This window comes from Nipponia nippon, unplaced genomic scaffold (genome assembly GCF_047370975.1).
Source record: "Nipponia nippon isolate SJK-2023a ecotype South Korea unplaced genomic scaffold, ASM4737097v1 scaffold_12, whole genome shotgun sequence".
Taxonomy (NCBI): Eukaryota; Metazoa; Chordata; class Aves; order Pelecaniformes; family Threskiornithidae; genus Nipponia; species Nipponia nippon.
In genome coordinates this window covers 12570847-12588715 of record NW_028262313.1, presented here as the reverse complement: position 1 = coordinate 12588715, position 17869 = coordinate 12570847, and the positions used below count along the sequence as shown (strand labels likewise).

The 17869-nt window shown below is 50.1% G+C and overlaps 1 protein-coding gene across 2 annotated transcripts; it reads left to right on the top strand.

The window, feature by feature from the left end:
• Positions 1 to 29: 29 nt before the first annotated feature.
• On the top strand, positions 30 to 17412 carry LOC148056701 (nuclear pore glycoprotein p62-like). 2 transcript variants are annotated; one of them, XM_087748750.1, is made up of 12 exons: positions 30 to 447; positions 1257 to 1648; positions 8152 to 8262; positions 9122 to 9250; positions 10363 to 10458; positions 11621 to 11726; positions 11877 to 12021; positions 12428 to 12477; positions 12600 to 12734; positions 13427 to 13538; positions 14395 to 14461; positions 16729 to 17412. In XM_087748750.1, the coding sequence occupies exons 1-12, from the start codon at positions 167 to 169 to the stop codon at positions 16818 to 16820; spliced, it is 1716 nt and encodes a 571-aa protein (XP_087604876.1). In that variant the 5' UTR covers positions 30 to 166; the 3' UTR covers positions 16821 to 17412. The 2 variants fall into 2 exon arrangements, with proteins under 2 accessions (XP_087604876.1, XP_087604877.1); XM_087748751.1 differs by lacking the exon at positions 8152 to 8262.
• The last annotated feature ends 457 nt before the right edge of the window (positions 17413 to 17869 follow it).

Below are 17869 nucleotides of genomic sequence, written 5' to 3'. Positions count from 1 at the left end.
GGCGGGCGCGGGGCGGTGGCGGCGTGCGTCATCCCTGCGCGCGCGCGGCGCCGTGCGGCTCGGGCGGCCGGGGGCTGTGGGCCGTGGGCGCGGGGCCGGCGCCGTCCCCTCCCGGTCCCGGCTCTCCCCGGGGCGGCCGCCCCTCTTTCCGCGGGCCGCGGCCGCGATGAACCAGTTCGGCCTCGGGTCGGGCGCGGCGGGAGGCGGCTTCACGTTCGGCGCGCCGAAGACGGCCTCCACGACGGCCGCGACCGGCTTCTCCTTCTCCGCGCCTGCCGCCTCGGGGGGCTTCAGCTTCGGGGGCGCGGCCCAGACGCCTGCCAGCAGCCAGCCCGCCGGGCTCTTCTCCTTCAGCACGCCGGGCACTGCCGCGCAGCCTGCCAGCTTCAGCTTCGGGACGCCGGCCACGGCCACCGCGGCCCCGGCAGCAAACGTGTTCCCGCTGGGGTGAGAGGCCCGGGGCGGGGACTTGGCCGGGCGGCCCTGGCCGCTGGGGAGGACGAGTGGGCGATGTCCCCCTCGCTGCTTCGGGGGCGCTTTGCAGGTGGCTCTCGAGGGAGCACAGCTGTTGCTCTGGCGCCTCAGAGTTCCCGCCGCACTAGGGCGCGTTCGGAAAAGCGCTCGGTGAGGGCTGCTGTCGGTCAGCGCTGGCTTTTCCAGGTGGGCGTTAAGAATGAGCCGTCCCGCGCTTCGGCCTGCAGCTGGGGTAGAGACGCTTGTGTGAAGAAGTGGTACAACTTGGCGTCCGAGCGTGAAAGGTCTTGTCCTTTCTGATCCGACTCTGGAGCGCTGCGAGCGTTTCTGGAGGCAGGTGGGACCGCTCTGTCCCTAGGGAAGGCTGTGAGCTTTGAGGTGGCTCTTCAGGGCTGCCGTTGTCGAAGCTTGCCAGATGGGAGCAGTGGGAAGGGAGCTGAAATGGGGACTAGCGGTGAAAGTTAGCTGAAAAAAACAGTCTTATGTAGAGGAGGTGAAAAGGGTGCTGGGAGCTGAGAGAGTAAGCAGCGTCACTCGCACTGCCATAAACGCCTTCTGGCGCCTGGATGGGCGGAGGCCGTTAAGGGGGAGTCAGTATGAAGAGGCTTAACGGGAGGGCAGGTGACGGGAGCTGCGTCTTTGTCAGAACTGAAACGTGAACCTGGTTGAGTGCCCATCTTTTTGACAGGCAGCTGTCAGCAAATGATCTGTGAGAAAGCCGACTCAGTACTTGAGTGGATGTACGTCTCAAACAGATTGGCGTCTTGTCTTTGCTTCCCTAGGGCAAATGCACCAAAATTAAACTTTGGAGGCAGCACTGCAACTCAGGCTACTGGAATCTCGGGGGGCTTTGGATTCAGTAGCTCTGTTCCAACCAGCGTGCCCTCAAGTCAAGCAGCAGCCCCTTCTGGCTTTGTGTTTGGATCTACTGGCACCACCACCACCACCACCGCCGCGGCCGCTCAGTCTGGGACAACTGGAGGGTTTACTTTTTCCAGTGGTACCACAACTCAGGCAGGAACAGCCAGCTTCAACATCGGCACCGCAGCTCCGCAAGCAGCGCCCACGGGGTTGACGTTTGGAGCAGCACCTGCAGCTGCTGCCACCACTGCTGCCACCTTAGGAGCTGCGACGCAGTCAACAGCCCCCTTCAGCCTTGGGGGTCAGCCCGCAGGTGAGGGCCTGGGCTTGGAACGGCAGCTGTGGTCAGCAGGGAGGGCAACTGGGGCTGGTGTGGGCAGGTTCTGCGGCCTCCTGCTTCTGCTGGTGTGACATGAAGCGAGTGGCTGGAATCGGTGGGTTTTCTGATAAGCTTATGCAGGGTCTTCGGTGACGAGTAACGACTGCTGTTTATCCTTCGGCACACTGTTTTTGTGGGAAGTAGAGGCCTGCAACCTCACGTGTTACTGATCATTTGTTTTCCTGAGGCCAGCAGGTAATACGGCCAGAAAACCCCATCCGTTAGGATCCCGGCGGGTGCGCCGGAATCCATTTGTTTCTTCCCGTGACAGTAATTGGCAGAGTTTGAAGATGTGTTTAAATGAGCTAGTGAGTTTGTCTCTTGTAGTAAAGATAAGGGCTGGCGACCGGAAGATCACGTGCTGTACGGAAAGAGTTAAGGGTCGACCCTCCCTTGTCTCCGCCCCTTATAACATGACACACCTACTGCTGGGGGTATAAAGCCCAGGTCGGCTGGAGATCTAGGGGGATAACCTTGATGTCTAGTGTTTGCTACACAGTGGTGACCCCGACGTGATCAGGCAACAGCGATGGAGCTCGCGGAACTCATAAAGGTACTAAAGTCGGTAACGACAAGGGTGCTCAAGCGGGGGTTTGCGGCAAGGCGGCGCCGACCTGCTGCACGTGGTGTGCTGATGGGGCAGGAATCTCCTGGGAACGAAAAGCCAACAAGTTTAGTTTCGGAGGGGACCCAGGCTGGCTGGGAAGGAGTGGCCTGTGGGACACAGACGGAACCGTTGTTACTGGGGGCTGAGCCAACGGAGGAAGGGGAGGTGCAGGGAGACTATGGTGCAGCGGGAACAAAGGAGTCGGGAAAGGTGTTCCCGATACAAGTGGGGAGTTTAGAGCGGCCGCCCACGGAACCTTCGGCACCTCCTGCACCGGCGGATCTGCCACTTCCTCAATACCCCTGGGGCGAGTTGCAACAATGTGTGGAAAGGGAGCTGACTGATAGGTTGCTGGATTGGGTCCCGGGGGCTGATGTGGGATCCCAGCAGTATCGTGAACTACGTGAAGGAAGATGGCGGGAAGGAGGAAAAGAAGGCAAAACACCTGAGGACGCCCCATTGTATCCCAGTGATCGACGAGTGCTGGACACACAGAGAGCGGAGCGCAGGACATCGAGGGGGTGGTAGGGCTCCCCCGGCACTGTCAGTGATACCTGAGCCACCAGAGGGAACCCCTATCCCTAGGGCAATGGGAAATCAAAGTGGTATTCCCTCACAGTGGAGGGAGCCTGTACACGATTACCCCATGAGCTCTGATAGCAGTGAGGGCGAAGGGGGTGACGAGGGATCCTCGATTGTTGCTCATCCGCCCCCGCTTCCGAGACGGACTAACGAGGTTTCAAGGGAACTCGAGGCATTGATCAGCCGATTGAGAGGGGTGGTGGCAAATGCGGAAAGTCTTATGCCAGGGGGAATGCCGAAAGAGAGGGCAAACGGGACAGATTGGCAGATGATTGCAAAAAATTGTGTCTTGGAAGGAGTGCGATTCCAGCACCCTCCGATTCAAGCATTTCCTATCCGAGCAGCCCCAGGTGGAGGATATGAGTGGCAACCGTTAGATGCAAAGTTGGTGAAAGAATTGGTCACAACGGTGAAAAGTCATGGATTAAATTCCCCAGAGACCCAAGTCCTATTAGACTGTGTTTTTGCAACGCCGCTTGCACCTTTTGATATCATTCAGTTGATGCGGGCCGTATTGACCCCCTCGATGATGGTATTGTTTAGGGAGGAGTGGAGGAATCGGTGCACCCAAGTTGTTATTGAGGCGCAACAGGCCAACCATCCCATGGCAGGAGTGACTTTAGAGCAGCTGATGGGTGAAGGGCAGTTCGCAACTCCTCAGGCACAGGCTCAGCGAATGCGGGGGCGCGATTTTGCTGCATCTTCGAAAGCTGCCCAGGAAGCAATACGCATCATCGCAGCTCTTGATAAAAGGGAGCCTCCATGGGTCCAAATACGGCAATCGTTAAGTGAGCCATTAACAAAGTTTTTAGACCGGCTGCAAGCGGCGCTCCAGGTTGCTCGACTTCCTGAGCAGGCTAAGGAGGCAATATTGCTTGACTGTGCACGTACGCAAGCAAACCCACAAACTGCAGTGTTGCTAAGACAGTTACCCATAGGGACCACGCTTTCACAGATGATTCGTTATGTGCTGGAACAGGAGCAGGCGCAAAGTATGCAACCGGTAGTGGCCGCAGTCCATGCGGTCTGCCGCGGCGCACGACTTATGTGCCATAAGTGTGGGGGGCAAGGACACATGGCGCGACAATGCCCTTCAAAAATAAACACCCCCGGAACAGGGGAAGGAGAGAGAGACCTACGATGCTGGCGCTGTGGGCGACTAGGCCACAGAGCTCGACAGTGCAAAGCGGGGAGTCAGCAAAGGAGACCAGGCTGGGGAAACGAGAAGAGGGGATGGCTGAGGGCCGTGCCATCCCCACCTGCCCCAGTGATCAGCTCAACAGGCCCGACGACAGCAGCGCAATGTATGGCACAGGGAGTCTCTCCTTCCCCGGGACCAGCACAGTCGCCTGCGGTCCCAATGATGCAATATCCAACTCAGCTGCCTTGGGGAGATGGGAGCGCGCAATAGAGGAGGCTGGGGATAGAGCCTCGCCGTATGTGGCACTCACCCTAAACATGACCACACGACCAGAAGTAGATATTATAGTTACCCCATGGCTCCCAGAGTTGGGGGGAACACCACGCCTCGTGTTAAGAGCCCTTTTAGATACAGGAGCGGATGTTACAGTAATCCCATCACATCTATGGCCAGATGATTGGCCACTCGAACCGAGAGGTTCGCTGCAAGGCGTGGGAGGCATGCAGACCTCGCATCAAAGCAGGAACCCAATGCAAATTATGTTGAAGGATCCGGAATCTGGACAAGCTAGGGTAGCATGGTGTAACCCTGTCATTGCTGAGTTACCCATTGTCATCTTGGGACGATGTTGCTTGCAGAAGATGAATATAGTGCTGCGTACAAATTTATCATAATGGCCACTGCCTGTGTCCGCCCATTAAAACTCACCTGGTTGACAGATAAACCAGTGTGGGTAGAGCAGTGGCCATTGACAGAGGAAAAGAGGGCGGCTGTTCGACAATTGGTACAACGAGAACTTGACGCAGGACACATCGAACCCTCTACAAGTCCCTGGAACACCCCCATTTTCGTGATAAAGAAAAAATCGGGAGCGTGGCGACTGCTACATGATCTACGCGCAGTTAATGCATGTATACAAGACATGGGTCCGCTACAAGCGGGCCTCCCTTCTCCGGCCATGATTCCACCTGACTATCAAATAGTGGTTATAGATATTAGAGATTGCTTTTTTAGTGTTCCCTTGCATGAAGAAGATAGAGTACGCTTTGCCTTTACTGTTCCTGAGCCTAACAATCAACACCCGTGCGCCAGATATCAATGGAAGGTGTTACCCCAGGGCATGAAAAACTCACCAGTCTTGTGTCAAATTGCTGTAGCTGCTGCGATACGCCCTATTCGAGAAAATTTCCCTACGGTCATCATTTTCCATTACATGGATGACGTGTTATTGGCGTCCAACCAAGAGGAGTTACTGGAAAAGGCACGCGTGCAGCTGATAGTCAGTTTGGAGCGACATGGGTTACACATTGAGCCTCGGAAAACACAGGTAGGGCGTGCAGTAAAGTATTTAGGTACTCAACTGAGGCCACGAAGCGTGACAGCACAATCATTTGAAATTCGGACTACAGTGACAACACTCCATGAGGCACAAAAATTAATTGGACAACTATTGTGGCTTAGAAACTTTATTCCAATATCTGAGGCAGAAATGACTACCTTATATCAACTCCTGAAAGGAGGAGATTCCCCCTAGCTCCAAGGACTCTTTCAAGAAACCATCAGGAGATTCTTAGGACAATTATGGAGCGAGCCCAGCATTGGGGTCTCGCTCGATTTACACCTGAACAACCGGTCACTGCCCTGATTTACATGACCGATACCGCTGGCCATGGTTTACTAATTCAAAATAATGGTGAAAAAGGCTGGCCTTTTGCTTGGTTGTATCAAGGCAAACCAAAGACGGCTTTAATTTCTTGGCCAACATTATTATCCCAGCTTATTCTCCGCTGTCGGAGGCAAACTCAACACTTAACAGGGAAGGACCCGGAGGTCATCGCATTGCCCTGTTCTTTGGCACAGTGGGAGTTGGTACTTCCACAAGTGGGGCTCCTGCAAGCGGCGATAGCTGAATTTACGGGTCGTATTGAAGGTCTAAGACCACACCCCTGTGGGGAGATAATCCAGGTACTCCATTTTTTGCCAGCTAGTGCCATAGTTGAACAACCCACCGGAGGCCGCACAGTTTTTACCGACGCGTCATCGATTACTGGGAAAGCTGTCGTTACATGGCAGGAGGATGGTCAGTGGACCCACATTAGTTATCAAGATCAAGGGCAATCCGTGCAGTATCTTGAGGCCAAAGCGGTATGGATGGCTCTCACTCAATGGCCCGAAGAGGCCTTGGATCTAATCACAGACTCTTGCTATGTATATAAGTTACTGAAGAAGTGCCGATGGGCACTTGGGGCAACGTCAGAGATTGCCGGAATGTTGCTCACCGCACTGCAAATGAGAACCGCTCCTGTCTGTCCTATCCATGTTAATAGTCATAGTTCCATACCGAGTTTTCTTTCTGCTGGGAATGAAATAGCGGACAGCTTAGCAAAGAGCGTACTGGCGGTTGAAGAAACTTCTAACCTAAGGCGAGCTTTCCGCCTGCATGAGCTCCTCCACTGTGGAGCTCGCGGTTTAGCTAGGCTCGCTGGCATTACGTTGCAAGATGCTCGCTCTGTGATTGCTGCTTGTCCTGTGTGTTCCAAAGGTCCCCTCTGGGAGGCAGGGGTAAACCCTCGAGGGTTGCAGCCCAACCAAATATGGCAGTCTGATGTTACGATTTATGAACCCTTTAATCCACGTAAGTATCTGCATGTCACAGTTGATACCTGCAGTGGAGTTATTTTAGCGACTATGCATGCTAAACAAAATGCTCTCTCAGTTATTTTACATTGGCAGGACTGTATGGCGCAACTTGGCATCCCACAAAAAATTAAAACAGATAATGGAGCGGCATATGTCAGCAAGAAGACAAAGGACTTTTGCGCGCGCTGGGATATTCAGTTGAGTCATGGCATTCCCTATAACAGTACGGGCCAAAGCATTGTAGAACGCGCGCACCGCACATTAAAAGAGTTACTCGACCGACTTAGGGAGGGGGAAAAGATAAGCCCAGGAACAGGGGTTCCCCCTCCCCTTGACCCTCCCTTATTTCGGGCACAGCGTCTGTTGACGACGGCACTAATTACCTTAAATCATACCATTCGAGGGAACACCTATAAAACCCAGACTGCAACCCAGGCACATTTCCGGCTCGATGAGAACGAAGGGCCTTACCCTTTGGTTCAAGTACGGGACCTGCAAACCCGTGAATGGGGGGCCCTTATTCCCTCCGTTGCTTGGGACGTGGGTATGCGTGTGTGCAAACCGAGAAAGGGACGCTAGAATGGGTACCCAGTCGAAATATTCGACCGTATAGACATTAATCAATCTATTGAGTCTTATCTTGACAGGTTACCATTTCCCTATGCATCCTGATGGTGTGGGGGAGTAATGAGGGAGCCACGACGAACTACTGGCTGGACTGGGCAAAATCTATGAACGTAACGGATGCGTGTCTGTATAAGTCTTACCATATATCGATTATTTTACACGCAGCTTCCCCAGCAAGATCCAGAACTACTGGAGCTAAGGGAGGGGGAAATGTAGTAAAGATAAGGGCTGGCGACCGGAAGATCACGTGCTGTACGGAAAGAGTTAAGGGTCGACCCTCCCTTGTCTCCGCCCCTTATAACATGACACACCTACTGCTGGGGGTATAAAGCCCAGGTCGGCTGGAGATCTAGGGGGATAACCTTGATGTCTAGTGTTTGCTACAGTCTCTTGCCTAGGCCAGTCTGGCCAAGCAAAGCCTGCATCTGGGGAAGTTTCTCAGGACAGCGCGTTGGTCTGGCTGACTTTTGTGATAAGCCACCGCTTACCTTCCCAGCGGCAGGAACCTGCCCACTCCTGCGGAATGCAGCAAAAGTTGAGTTTGCAGCTTTTGATTTACTTGTTGGTGACAGCGCAGGCCTCGGAGGGAAGGTCATCAGTTCTGGGGCGAGGGTGGCGTTCATCTGTGTTAGAACGATTCTTGAAAGTCTTTTTACGTAATGAGCTTGTTGGCCCTAGTCCATTCCCTGGATAACGCAGAGTATTTGTTCCATTGAGTCTTAATGTTTTTTCTTATGCTCTTATTGCTTCTGCCTTGACCGTTGCTGTGGTCGGCGGAAACTGCAGTGCGTCTGTAGTAAAAGGTTCTCCTTTTCCTCTTCCTTGTGCTACTTGTTCCAGGTCTAAGCTTCGGGTCGTTGCCTTCAACAGCAGCCACGAGCGCACCCACGGCAACGCTGACCACTAGTACCAGCCAGGGACCCGCTCTGTCCTTTGGAACCAAACTTGGAGGTTGGAAGTGATTTTTAGGAAAGACTTACTCAAGACTTTGTGAATCTGCTGTCCTGGGAAAGGTTTTCTGAACTGGAGCCTGGAAATGGGCTAGAAGTGTTTGTTACTGTGAATTTTAGGGCCAAAAAAATGATCAGAGGGCTGGAACACCTCTCCTGTGAGGAAGGGCTGAAAGAGCTGGGGTTGTTCAGCCTGGAGAAGAGAAGGCTGCGGGGAGACCTTATTGCAGCTTTTCAGTATTTAAAGGGGGCCTACAAGAAAGATGGGGATAGTCTTTTTAGGCAGGGCTGCTGCGACAGGACACGGGGTGATGGTTTTAAACTAAAGGAGGGTAGATTTAGACTAAACACAAGGAAAAAAATTTTCACGATGAGGGTGGTGAAGCACTGGAACGGTTTGACCAGGGAGGTGGTAGATGCCCCATCCTTGGAAACATTCAAGGCCAGGCTGGACGGAGCTCTGAGCAACCTGATGTAGTTGAAGATGTCCCTGCCCATTGCAAGGGTGTTGGACTGGATGACCTTTAAAGGTCCCTTCCATCCCAAAGCCTTCTATGATTCTATGAATACGCAATGGCATCAGTAATCTGTGACGGTTCATACAGCCATGGAACTTAGTATCCTGTATTTTTTTTTTTTATTGTGTCCCACGTGCCAAATTGTGTTCTGTACTTCTTGTTGGAGCGTAGTGGAAGGGAGCCGCAGGTTTCAAGGGTACATTGAAAAGAGAGAGAGTTGAGGTAGACTAAGAGGAAAAAGAGTTTAAAATTCTTCCATCCATCAAGAACTGGTGTAGACAGGCAAATGTGTATCGCATTCTCAGCACGGTTGTTTGAGACCTGCGCTGCTTCTGTTTGTAGTGACATCCACAGCTGCTACAACAGCCTCTACCACCACAACCTCCATTCTTGGTTCAACGGGGCCTACGTTGTTTGCGTCTGTGGCCAGTTCGTCAGCACCGACGTCGTCTACCACCACGGGCCTCTCGCGTAAGTCACAATGTACAGTTCTTACCCGTTGGGGGAATAAGCGAGCAGCGTGGTTGGTGCTAGCTGTCAGTAGTGGAGCTGTAGGTGCTGGGATGATATGGGAGAATGCAAAAGGCCAGCTCTTCTTGCTGTTTGCCACCCTCCCTCTTTGTGATTTCTGGCAAACTGTCTTCAGTGGTGAGGCATGGAGGGCTTTGTTCAAAGCAAAGCAAAGCACGCCTGAGGTTCCGAGTGGGCAAGCAGCAGTTTTAGCTGTATGTGTATTTTTTGTTTCTCTGCCTGGGTAGCATGGCCACAAGTGAGCTTTCTAGTGATGTTTTAACTGCTTCAGCTTCCTTTGATTATGGAGACTGGCTACTGTAAATGTTTACCAGGGTTAATACAACTATTCCATACGTAGTGCTGTCTTATACCTACCTCTGAAAATTTAGGCAGCTGCTCCCAAGGACCTTGGCAAGTTTTCTGTGAAAGGCACGCTGATGACTTTGAACTAATGAGCTGTGATTTGTAGATACCATATATCCCAGCCTGACAATTTGTATTTTTAGTAGCTCTACAACGCTTGCATTGCTACTCTGGTTCCAGAGCCGACCTTAATCTTGGTGTTTAAGAATGCTTTTAAGCTGATGGGCATCCTCTGTTTCTCAGGATGTCTGAAAGCTTGTTCTTAGACGAGAAGAGGTGGGTTGTTTCCAGGCAGCTGAGCTGTGGCCAGCGTGTTTCCTGTAGCACGTGCAATTGTATTGCTTTGGCAAGTAGCCTCATGCAGAGATTGCATTTCTTGCCTGCCGGGGTCCAGTCCCCTTTGCTTCTTTCAGCATTCGATAGCAGTGAAATGTTAGTTAATCCAAAACAGGTAAGGAGAAGTGACGGTAGCTTGGCACCTGGGTTGGTAAAGTTTCCTGGAAGAATCGCAGAGCATGCTGGCTAATGTATAGCTTCAGCCTGCCTTTTTTCATGTCGTGTCTGGATGATCCTTCAGCGCAACAGTGATCCTGGTCAATACAAACAAAGACCAGGAGGAGTCTGGTGAGCAGGCAGGGTAGGGCTTTTCAAAGGGCCGATGTCTTTAATGGGTTGCGCAAACTCTTAACGTTGTCTTCTGTTTACAGTCGGTGCCCCTTCCGCTGGGACAGCCAGTCTTGGGACGCTTGGGTTTGGATTGAAGGTTCCTGGAACAACAGCTGCCGCAACGAGCGCTGCCACCAGTAAGAACTAGATGCTGAAAGCAGCTGAAGGGATGGAAGCCTGACTCCAGCGCTCTGTAGTAGCGTAAAGGGCCACGCCAGTGTAGGGGCAGAGCAGTGCTAATTTCCAATGCCCTCCAGTAACGGAAAATAACACAGTATTTCTTTCTCCGATCCTCCCTGTCCATCTCGCCAAATGCACGGTTACTTATGACTTTTGAGAGCGTGTCCACAGCAAAGGGGCTTTGGGTGAAGGAAGGTCCGTAGGCTGTGGTGTTCTAGTCTGGAGCAAGAAAAATAGAGAGATCAGCTGCTCCTTCTCCAGCCTGCCTGTGAAGGTGCAGAATTGCTTGAGGAGGTGAGGGAGAGATGTCCCGATGGGGGAAGGGAGAGGCCAAAGGCTTGTGGGGAGTGTTATGGAGAGAGGTTTTGTGTTTCAGTTCTGCCCCATTCATCTGCTGCTTCCCTATTACATGTTTCAAAGGGTATGATTTCAGTAACTTTTCTACAAAAAAAAAAAAAAAGGCAGAGATAAGTGCTGTATTGAAGTAGCGACCCTCATGTGAAAACCTGCAGTGGAATTTGCTGCTGCACAGTGTTGGGCTTCAGGACTGAACGTCCTTTTCTGGATGCAGTTACCAGTCAGTTTTCAGTGTAGTAACGTGGATGCTGCTCAGCTCTAGAGGTCTTTCTGAAGCTTGCTTCTGGAGTGCCTGGGAGGAATTGGAGCTCAGTGCCTAGAAGTGCCGTGTGACTGGCTGACAGTGCCACCTGATAGATGCTCCTAGCTTTGTGAGAACCGAGAAATCTCATCTCCTGCCAAGATGCAGGAGAGGAACTGGGTGTGCTGGTAGTTATTAGGTCTGATACTGAACCAGGAGGAGATTGAGAGGGGTGTGTGGGCTAATGCTGTGTTTCTTTGAATAATGCCCCGGTTAAGTGCAGGCTGCCAGTTCCTCATTTTACCAGAACTACTGGTTGGGCCTTTACAGTCCGCTGCTTTTGTGTCAAGGTGTGCTTTGTTCCCTTCTTGACAGACGTGGGGTTTGCTTTTTGTCCCTTTGGAGGGACCTATTTGAGCTTACAGAGCACTGTGCTCCGGAGCGTATACTGGACCTGTTCTTGATTTGTTGGCTAGTGGATGTGTCCTCTTCTGTCGCTTGACTTGAGCCCGTTCTTTCAGGCACTACTTCTGCTTCTGGCTTTGCTTTGAATCTTAAGCCATTAACTACGACTGGTGCCATTGGAGCTGGGACTTCTACAGCTGCCATAACCACAACGACCACCAGGTGAGCATTTTGTTGTAACTGACTCTTTCCCGATTGGGGCAAGAGGGAGCATTGCTGCTGGTGTCTGGTGGAGGGAGGGAAATGAGTGTTGTCGGGTTTGTATTTTGGTTTTTGATCTTGTGCTCTGTGCTGTCTCGCACTTCTCCTCAGTGCACCTCCAGTGATGACTTATGCCCAGCTGGAGAGTTTGATAAACAAGTGGAGTCTGGAACTGGAAGACCAAGAGAAACACTTTCTCCATCAAGCTACGCAAGTAAATGCCTGGGATCAGACACTGATAGAGAATGGAGAGAAGGTAAGGTGACATCCAGCGTAACCTGATTTTGCTTGCTTAGGTCCTTAAAGGCCTTCAGCGTTACAGATGCATCAAGCTATCTCGTGGGACGTTCTACTTGTAAGAAACCAGGTGTGAATTATACCTGGGTGCTTGTGAAAGCCTCGCTGTATTTCTGTTCTGGTCTCTAGGGGTTGAAGCTTGGGAATCTGTTCTGTGGGTTTGTCCTATGGTAACAAGTTGCCTTAGGGTGGAGCTTTCAAAGCCAAACGTCCATTATGCAATTTTGGGTCTGTAAATCTTTGTGTAACCGTTTCTTGTTTCTGGTAGACGTTTGTGTGGTGCTGGCTTTCTCGGTTCCAGCACTCTTCTTTTATAAGTTGACTTTTGAGTTTTCGTAGTATGATTAAGTGTCTTCTGTTTCCAGATTACTTCGTTACACAGAGAAGTAGAGAAAGTGAAGCTTGATCAGAAGAGGTACGAAACAATGAACACTTGAGATGATTTTGTTTCTTGTTTGCACCTTCTTGCGTTATGGCATGGCAGATCTAGAATGTATATAACCTCTCAGTGGAGTAGTTAACGTTTTCTCTTTCCAGGCTGGATCAGGAGCTGGACTTCATTCTGTCACAGCAGAAAGAGCTTGAAGACTTGTTGACCCCTCTGGAGGAGTCTGTGAAGGAACAGAGCGGGACTATCTACTTGCAGCATGCAGATGAAGAGCGGGAGAGGACGTAAGACAAATTTGCTTTGAACGTGTGATGAGCAGACTAATGTGGTGGTGATCAATCAGCAAGATGTAGAGTTGGGATGCATGAGGCCATTGATCTATCAACGGCCTTTGTCAAATACGTAACCCTGTTTTATGCATGGCAACTTAGATTTTTCCTCATTAGAACTAGGGGAATTGCGACTGGAAGCCCTCGAGTCAGCAGGAAAAGCTCTTTGGATGTTGGTCTAATCAGCTGTCTGGGAAAATACTAATTTTGGCATAATCTCTGGAAACTAGTGATTACTTAGTGATAAAGTGATGAGAGCAGAATGCACTATGCGTGGCTCAAGCCTCCTTGTAAGCCTTAAGTGTTGAATCGTAGCAGGGTACTTAAAGAAGTAGTTTGTCTGGTTCGAGAGAGAGGAACCTTGAAGAACGCGGACTAGCTGGTTCTTTCCGTTCGTACCAAACCTTCCAGAAAGCCCTCCAAACTATTGCTTGTCTGTCTCCATGTGTCTGTCAAGAGAGAGAGAGATTAGGAGTTACTTCATCTGTGTGACAGAATGCCTCTCATGGTGCTGTTGCCACGTATCTGCCAGCCTTGGTTGAAAGGCGTGGAAGCTAATTCTGACTGCCCAGAGTTGGTGTGACTGGGAGCAGGTTTTCTGGAGTTCTCTTTAAATATTCTGACCTTGGTTCCCATGTGTTTTGCAGCTATAAACTGGCTGAAAACATAGATGCGCAGCTGAAGCGTATGGCACAAGACCTGAAGGACATCACTGAGCACTTGAATACATCAAGAGGCCCAGCAGACACAAGTGACCCGGTAAATCCAAGCTTTATTTTTTTGTTAGTTGGTAAAGAGGCAAGGGATATTTAAACAGATATTGTAACTCTTTTGTTTGTCCGCTCGTGGATACTCTGCGGCTTGTAGTTTCAGCCTTGGAAGGGTATTTTGTTTTGTCCTGGGGTTGGTTCTCTTCTGGTAAAACTTGCATTATAACACAGCACAAGCCATCCTGAGTCGCGTACTGGCTCTGCAGTTCTGTTAATAGTTGTCGAAGTGCCTCATTCTGGTATGAACTCTGGTTATTTGCTTGTTGTCTGATTTTTGCCTGGATTACAACTTTTTTCAGAGGCATTTCTTAATGTTGATCTGGCCACCTGCTCCACTGCTTGCATCTTTCTTGTGGCAAATCTAAATTTTGTTCAGAATACCCTCCTAGCTGCTGATTCTTTTTCCTTATACTACTTTTGTATCCTCATGGAAACAAGACCTGAATTGCCAGCTCTTTCTGATATGTATAAAATTGACCTTGGTATTCCGCGTGGCTTTTCTGAGCAGCTTTTTTTCAGTAAAAATTTCCCTTCAGTATTGCGGACTGAGTTTTTTCCCATTCCTTTTTACTTTTGCCACCTCAAGCCCAAGGTGATTCATGTCTTGGTGGTTTGTAGGTCTGAACTGGAATAAACCAGTCTGTTTTCTTGGTGGTGAAGAGAAGCAAAGCAACACGGTTGCTGCACAGACTTCCCCGGGAAAGCGGCTGTTAAGTTAGTGGAGCTGTAACTATGAGAAATTTGATTGCATCATGTTGCAAAGGCAGGGACAGGCAGGCTGTCCTTTACTGCTCTTAGTTTTTATGTACTGTAACAAATGACTTGCACCTTCTCTTCCTGCTCAGCTTCAGCAGATCTGTAAAATTTTGAATGCACACATGGATTCCTTGCAGTGGATTGACCAGAACTCAGGTGAGAGTTGTCTTGCAGCTTTTTGGCAATGTAAATGGAAAGCATGGAGCATGTGTGCAAGTGTTTCTTGAACATAAATTCCTAAAGATCTCTGAGGCATCTTCTCCTCCTCACCTTCAATGACGTACTCCCTTCTCTGCTTGAATTCTCCCTGATGTGCATTAAAGGCCTCTGCTGAGAAGTAATTCCTGGCAACTGCTAACGTTTTACAAAAAAGCATTGCTTGAAATGCATCAGTGCAAAGCAGAGGACTTGAAAACCTTATGCTTCGTTCTGTCAGACTAAGGTTATGTATTTTGACTTCTAAAATGTTGTGGGGTTTCTCTTTGGAATAGAAAAGTTAGTGAGGGGTGTGTGTGCGCGCGTGTTTAATGTTATCATCCTGCCCCCCCCCAACAGGAAAGACAAATCCAGGGAAGACTGAGCAGCATGCATTTATCTGCAGGCGCCGTGACTCTGGAGTAACAGTGTGGAAATTTCACAGTCGCAATAACTTGAGGTGTAGCGCAGAGCAGAAGATGCACTCAATAGTGAAAACCTGATAGCGTAGTTACTGTTGTTTCTTGTCTTGGATTCACCCTTAACTAGTATACCGTGGTGCCATGCTAAAAAGAAACAGAACAAAGGAACTCTTCTCACAGGGAGTGCCTCCTTGTGAGGGATTCAAGAATTGTACACGGTTTTGGCTTTAACTGATGTTAGCAGCCACACGGGGGCACGGCAGAATAAAGCAGTGCTCCTCTCACCAGCACCAAATTGCACTGTCTGGCTGCAGTGCTGTGACAGTGCTCACACTGGGTGTCCTTCTTGGGTGAAAGCAGGCATGCTACTATCCATCTTTAAATAGTATTATTGGCTTAGGTCAGGATTTAATTTGGCTTTTCCTTCCAGAACCTATGTGCTAACTTGCGCATTCCAGGCACGCCTTTATGGGGAAATCTGGTGCAGCGCCTGTGGCATCAGAATTCTGACTTTAGAGAACGTGTGTGAAAGTAGCAACCTGTTTCCTTTAAATTTTCCTAGAAAGGCGACCCGTTTTTTGCTCTGTCCTTCAGTACCGAAGAAATTGTCTTATCGGTTAACAACAATTCATTCTCACAGTGGCTGTTAACTTGTCTGACTTGTTAAAGAATTCTGTGCAACTGTGGCACTTTATTCAATTACTGTTAGCCTACGCTGCCACAATTAAATGGACTTGCTGAACACGGACGCAGGGTGGTGCTGCTTCCGCAAGGGAAGGGAGCGTTTGGCCAGAGCCTTGTTCTGACCTTCTGCCTCTTCCTGGGAGAAGCAGGCAGTCTTCTCTTTTGTGGTTGTTCATAGCTGATTCCCGAGTTGAGCGAGCGAGGTCTGTGAGACAGTGAAGCAGGCTGCCATTTTATGCCATAATGCTTTTTGCACGGTGAATTTTTGAAAAGTGACAAACTGAAATGTGTTGCTTAATATGTTACTGGAAGATTCTGGGCTTGGCACGCGATACAAAATACAACCTAACCTGGAACGTCTGTCTCCAGGCCTCAGGCTGGCATAACGCCGTAGCCCTGTTGAATAGCTTCTGATAAGCGTTCATGGAATGAAATTAGAAATTGCTTTAGCTTGTGCCAAGGCTTTTTGTTTATTGCGGTGCCTGCTGCACGTAAAGTTGGTGATCAGTCAGTGGCTTACGTGTTTCCAATTCGGTGATCTGCAAATACTGGATGATGGCTGTTGCGGCTGCAAGTGCTCTGCAGCTCTGCTGTGCGACTGCGCTGTCTTTTCTGTATTTACAGTTAAAAGCTTGTTATGGCTGTGTGATGTCCTGCAAGAAAATATGTATGTACTTGTAACAGATTGTGTGGTTTGCCGGTAATTTGCATAATTCAACGTGAGTTTAGCAGGAGGTGGGTAGGGGAAACTGGTTTATAGAGCAATTGCTTTTTCTCAAGCTGCAGACCAGCTTGCAGCTCCTGTTGAGGGAGGGTTTGCTCTGCTCTCTGATGCAGTGCCCGGAAACTGCAACAAACTGGCATGGCAAACAGCGTCGACAACATGTCCCAGGACTCTTCCGATTCTGCCTGCCAGTCCCTGAATGCCTCGGAATGCTTTTTAGACCATCTTCTTTGCCTTGGAGGGTTAGCAGTGCTTTGTGTTGGGTTTTCCTCCTTCTTTGTGCGCTGTCAAATCTGAGTGGCTGTCAATGTTTGTTTGTCTTTCTCCTTCCGCAGGCTAAACTGCGCGGGGTTGTGTTTCAGGGTGATTGTAAGATTAATGACTTGTTTCTCCCACAGCCGTGTTGCAGAGAAAGGTAGAAGAGGTGACAAAGGTTTGCGAGAGCCGCCGCAAGGAGCAAGAGCGCAGTTTTCGGATCACGTTTGATTGACAGACTCGAAGTTTAACGGATTAACCTAAACTCTCCACAGAGAGGAGAGGTTCTTGGGGACCTAGGTCTCAAATGACGAACGGGGTTTGTTTCTTTTCTTGCAATAAAACTTGTTGTTTGTTCCAAAGCCAGTCTCTGCAGTGTCTGACTGGAATTTGCCCGCACCAGTCCGAGAGACTGCACGAAGTTTGTGCTGAAAGTATGTGCTCTTCGTCTCTGTTCTTTGTAACTGCATGCAGGCTGGCGAGATACACAAGCGGTGCCCTTGAGGGATTTAAGCCGTATGTGACTCCAGGGCTGAGCTCTCCAGGACTTAAGCGCGACTTGAATATGTTCAGGCGGGACTTCCTAAGCTTCTATTCAGGTCCTTACAGAGATGGTTTAATGAAGAGCTGTCCTCGGAAGGAGCTGCAGCAGTCCGAGAGACTCAGATTCCTCACATTGCTCGCTGGAGTTTGTGTTTAAATTAGGTGTGCTTCCACTGGTGGACGCGGACCCTGGTTTCTGTACTTTTGGCAATAAACTGCTTTTGTGCTGGTACCTGTAAGCAGAATTTCTACGCAATTAAAAATTATTAGATGTGCCAGTAGAAGAGTGGTACTGGTGTGGTGATTTGGTGAGCTGCAGCTTGTTGGGGCACAAGGGTGCGGGGAGGAACGTGGCCAAGAAGTCTGCTGGGCAGCCTTTAAGAGGCAGAGTCCTATCACTGCTTTTTGATGAAAGTGTGACTAATGAGGCACATCCCAGTGTATCTGTAGTCATAGAGGGAAGGGAACGATCATGTATCTCGCAGAACGGCCCTCAGCCTCGATTCTTCTTTGCGCTTTATGCTTGCGTTCTGCAAAATGCTGGAGGGGTGCAAGTAATGCGTAATGGGCTTTATATTTACCTTCCTCTGCCTGCTCCCCATCTGCCTCGCCTTATATATTGTCCTCTGGTGAAAGGGAAGGGCCCGCTTACTGGAATAAGTTACTGACTGCAATGGCAGTTGAAATTGTGAGTTGCTCGTTGACTTCAGTCAGGGCAGAGGTCTTCAGGCCGGTTCTCTG

What these genes read in the sequence shown, in the direction of transcription:
- LOC148056701 (XM_087748750.1), top strand. Translation starts at nt 167, where the DNA reads ATGAACCAGTTCGGCCTCGGGTCGGGCGCGGCGGGAGGCGGCTTCACG. An exon ending in CGCAACGAGCGCTGCCACCA is followed by an intron (nt 10,459 to 11,620) that starts GTAAGAACTAGA and finishes CCGTTCTTTCAG; the next exon opens with GCACTACTTCTGCTTCTGGC. An exon ending in GTGAAGCTTGATCAGAAGAG is followed by an intron (nt 12,478 to 12,599) that starts GTACGAAACAAT and finishes TTCTCTTTCCAG; the next exon opens with GCTGGATCAGGAGCTGGACT.